Raw genomic sequence first — 5,047 nt, 5'->3', positions numbered from 1 at the left:
CACTGCGAATCTAAAAATAATACATTCTTCATTTAACCATATATATGGTGAATTAGTCAATTCGTGGTATTATCTTTTATTAAAGGAAGGATATAATTACTTATATCGATATTCGATAATTTTTTATACCATTTGATTGATGAAAGCGTGGTGTACGAGCCGGGGCTTCAAAGGCGTTAATGGAAGATGTCTGTACGATCCCCATAATTTTCCGGGGCGTAAAACATTTGTAACGAGATCTAATTGAAGTTGTTCAGCGTAGAAGGGATCTTGAAGTGAAAATTTCGATGCGTTTTCGTCCTGAATGAACATTCCCCTAATTAATTCACCGCTTGGTTCTTTCTTCAAACAGTTAATGAGACCTAATAAGCCGCATTCTGCATCCCCTTGTCCGACTATAATTATTCTTGTCGTGTTAGTCAATTCATTGTTGGCTCTCAGAGTAATTTTGAGCTGGTCGAGCCAAGAGAATTCGTAATTATTTACAAATACAACCTCAGTTTTATTTATTGACCGAGTTATTTTCTTCAAAAGCGTAATGTGTTCGTCCCCTACGTTTTTCTCGAGTACTACCGCCAGATTGTATCTTTTGGCATTCGTAATATCATTTTCCGTGAGCGAATGTCCCCGTGTTAACAAAAACCCGTTGGATTTTAATGCCTGCAAGATTTCTGTCAACGTTTCCCGTTTGCTTCTCGTTAGTAAGTTACAACCTGTGATTAATATCGCATTGTCTTCCTTTGACAGTTTTTTTGCCTCTGATACTATTATTTCTGGCGGAAGTGTAACGCGATCAAGGTTGTTAGTTCTCATTATCAGGTTAACATTGGATTGATGGGACGGATAATTACACAAGATTTTAACAAACATCGGAGACAGTAAGTTCTTTGTTGAGATTTTATCATCGTCTTCGATTAACTCGATTATATTGACTTGCGTTATTTGGTGATATTCTAATATTAGGTGCATCGATAGGGTTGCACCCTCCTCAAGTGAAACCATAGCACCGTCACGGTGAGCTATGAATCTGTGCTCTTCAAGAATAGGACGTACAATTGGTTTCCGACGAGATATAAGGGTGTGAGAAATGCCACTAATCTGTACACCACCGGATACTATCATACCCAAATGTTTGTATACACGCACAGCGAGTTCTACGTGAATATTTAAAGATATCATATTTAGCTTGTTTAGTTTTCTTATTTTATCTAAATGAAATTTAAATGTAAGTATGTATGAGAAATGGTGTATGAGAAAGGCATTTTTACATTTCAATAATTATAAATTTTAGTAAGTTAAAAATTAAAATGACGGTTGTTAATCAAAATGTCTTGTTAAGGAATATATGTGGAAGTAGTTTGAATACTTACGTTTTTCTTCGGTTGTTGTGTTTTGTATGTGTTGCGCGTGAAATCTCGGATCGATCAATAACTTTTGTATACCAGTACCAACGTAAAGGCTTCTTGTGTCCATACAGAGGACCTGCATTTGCAACATATTATCCATGAAAGTTACCCAGTTATTCACCCATGCTATATGTCCTTGTATGCCTGTAGCGGATGAACTCCTTAGTCCTCGGAAGAGGCCAGAGAATTGATATCCTCGTAATTTCAGTTCTTTATAGATATCTTTCGTTTTCATCACTTCCATTTCGTCGTGATCTTTTTGCAAGTAATGATCCGGTACTCTTTCCTTGATTGGGTCTGATGGTACGCATACTCGGCCAGTAACGATAGCGGTACCCTTTTCTATTACTTCAAACGTCCCAGTCGCTGCAACACGCACATGTATCATTATGATTATCACTTTCCATTTTGAGAAATACAAGAGTTTGGAAATAATTGAGTGGACGTAATATTTACCTTTCTGCACCATTAAAGTTAATTGTATACTTCCCTTGCTGGGAATGTGGGCCGCTTGTATAAATTTGACGTCCTTAAATACGATAGGTATATTATAATATGGGTATCCCCATAACATCCCAATTGTTTCCCATATGAAGAAAAGATATCCCGTAGCTGGTATCAAATTCTTTCCATCGATTACGTGACCACTCATATATTGATAATCTTCGTCTTCCAATGAGATGTTGACTATTCTTTCTCCAGAATTGATTTTTTTCACAAGGAAAAAGTAGTCTACATGCCAATCTTCGGAATGTTTCCACCTGGTGCACCATGATATGTTGTATTGGATGTATATAACATTTAATCTTTTTCTGGCAAGTTTTTGCTTTTCATACAATCAAAAGACTACATATTTGCACACAGAACTAAGCACTAAGAAAATGGTATTGACACGTATCAAGAGGAAACATTAATTCTGCACGTTAATTTTTGCTTCATGTTTCATGCATCCCAAGATGTCAAGTGGATTACATGATATACTCACTTAATCGAGGGGGAAATCATCGGCGTACCACGACTGACCGGAAATTCTACAGTCGGATATAGGTTGGCTAATTGCGGCTGTAAGCCACAGTTGTACATTTTGCCGACACCTTGCAGAAATATTTGAACGTTGTCTTCGTGATCGCGTTGAACTAACGTGATACTTACTGTATCGAACATTTCTTTCAAGACACTCTGCAGAATTCCATCCGGCGCAATTTCCACTAAAACTACATTCTCCGGAATCATTGTTGCGACATTCTCAAAAAATACGGGTGTTATTAGACTATTCGTAAAGTATTCTGCGTAAGATAATTCTGTGTCGCGAAGCAGTCTGCGCCATACCTGGCTGCGTATCATCTTTTGCGGTATTATTTGGCACAAGTAAGCCAAGATCTTTTTTGTTGCAATAGCAAGATAAGAACTATGGAGAGGAATGTTGTTACAGGCAACTTCTTTTGTAAAGATTTCACTGTCCTGTAGTCAATTGAAGATATATATAAATATAATTATATTTTAATTTAATCTAGATTATCAGACAATATACTGGCGCATCCGTCCGTGCTTGAACGATTTCTATCGATTTTACTGCCTCTATGTAAATGAAATGTGTACGGCCAGTTACAAAAAGGTTGCAGTACCCATTTTTTAAATAATGTTTTCAAATGCTTATATTACGATAAATAAATAAAGCCGTGCACGTAGGGTGGAGCATAATAATATATTTAAATAAAAATGGAGACCCACCTGTAATTTCGTGGTGAATGCTTTTATTGACTCCGTGGGTCCGCTAATGTAGCAAGATTTCGGGCTATTCCTGCAGATTACTTCAATATCTTCTGGACATACAGCCTCTACGCTTTCATAACCAAGACCAATGTTCACCGTACTGCATTGAACTATCTTAAATTCACTCAACGCTCGTCCTATGTAATATGCTGACAAAATCACTTGTTCAAAAGTGAAGTCACCCGTTACATACCCACAACAGAGTTCACCGATTGAATGACCAATCACATAATGTGGCATGATATTTACCGACATTAAGAGATCGATTAAACCAAGCTAGGGAAAGAAAGAATTTAGGTATCTCTCGTGAATCGAACTCAAATGACATTTGCAGAAAACGTTTCTGTCAATATGAATATTTTTAACATTAACTGCAAACAGAATAGATAAAATTTCAATGGCCTTTTGTAATTCATTGAATACTTTATGTATTTTATATTGTATCTTAAAACTCCCTTTTCGTGATATTTATTATTTTTATATGTCAGAATAATAAGAAGAAAATGATTTGTTACCTGTATCACGGAGATTCCCACCACTGAATTCAATATGCTATCAAAGGTAGTTTCCTGTTTACTCGTTAAAATGTTGTTGATATGTATTCCATACGATTTTAAAATTGTATCACATTTTTCTATAGTTTTCAAAAATATTGGAAATTGCATCAGTGATTTTCCTATCAACATGCAAATTCAATTTTATGTCTGCAAATTATAAAAGCAATCACTTTGTTCTTAATTGTTCATATGTAAAAGAAAAAGTACCCATGCCAATCCATTGAGATCCAATACCGGAAAACACATAACAGATCGGTTTTCTTACTTTTGGATAATGCTCTATTTCATGTATTACATTGTTCAATGTTTGAGATTCGACAATCGTATACCCTCTATAAGAATGACCTAGCATTTCGTCGGCGTAGAGATCGTGCAATAGCCGAATATACTCAACGTCTACCGGTTGACTTTCAATCTAAAATTGAAGTATTTCGTGTATATGTACGTTTTTATCTTGTACATGATAGAATATTTACACACTTCGTGCAAAAATGACTCCACTGCTTGTTCAGTGCGACCAGAGAGAACAACGAGTCTTGGTAAATCATCTTTCGGCGCGCCACCGTTGATTTTTTTCTTTATATTGGGGGCGAGAAGAACATGAGCATTGGTTCCGCCAAAGCCAAAAGAATTTACTCCCGCCAAACTAGGCTCCCATAACGTCGAGGCTGTAACTACCCGTATGGTTCCCTTTTTGAAAGCTTCAATATCATTCCGTTCTTGCGTCAAATTTATATGTGCTGGAATCACGCCGGTTTCCATTGCTATCACCACCTTGTCGGGGAGAAATATATTTAAATGTTAAAAATCTTGATTTCCCTTTTAATTGAGTAATATTAAATAAGTAGTGTTTATATCGGTGGAAATGAAGGAATGAATGTACATTTTTGTTCTGTGTTATTGAAAAATTAAAAAAAATTTTTGATTCATAACTTTTATTAAGAATTATTATTGTTACTTATTTACTAAATCATTTGTGTCTCTTATTACCTTGGCAATGTGGCATAGACCACTAGCGCCCTCAGTATGACCCAAATTGGATTTGATAGAGCCAATTAGTAGAGGAGTACTTTTATCTTTGCAAAAAACTTTGTCGATTGCTTTAACTTCTTCTGTGTCGCCAGCCCGCGTACCGGTACTATGGGCTTCTAGGTAAGTAACACATGACGGCGATATGCTGCATTCCTTGTAAAATTCTTGAAATAAACGTTCTTGCATTTTGCTTGATGGAAATGTAATGCCTTGTTCCTTGAATCCGTCGTTATTTATCTTGGCATGAATTAGAGTAGCGTAAATTCTTTTAGCGTTTTT

The 5,047-nt window shown here is 36.1% G+C and overlaps 1 protein-coding gene across 1 annotated transcript; it reads right to left on the bottom strand.

Annotated features, from left to right (window-relative positions):
• Window positions 1–67: 67 nt before the first annotated feature.
• LOC106751544 (fatty acid synthase-like) lies at window positions 68–5,044 on the bottom strand (the record flags this gene model as incomplete). Its single annotated transcript, XM_014632444.1, has 9 exons — window positions 68–1,154; window positions 1,371–1,772; window positions 1,863–2,167; window positions 2,392–2,867; window positions 3,138–3,455; window positions 3,695–3,855; window positions 3,944–4,151; window positions 4,217–4,510; window positions 4,727–5,044. Coding segments are annotated over 9 exons (3,513 nt in total), but the record flags the coding sequence as incomplete, so codon positions are not given.
• Window positions 5,045–5,047: the final 3 nt, after the last annotated feature.

Source organism: Dinoponera quadriceps, unplaced genomic scaffold (assembly GCF_001313825.1).
Source record: "Dinoponera quadriceps isolate SergipeBrazil2010 unplaced genomic scaffold, ASM131382v1 C3981632, whole genome shotgun sequence".
Lineage (NCBI taxonomy): Eukaryota > Metazoa > Arthropoda > Insecta > Hymenoptera > Formicidae > Dinoponera > Dinoponera quadriceps.
Note: the sequence above shows the minus strand (reverse complement) of the source record. Positions and strands in the feature narration are given on the sequence as shown.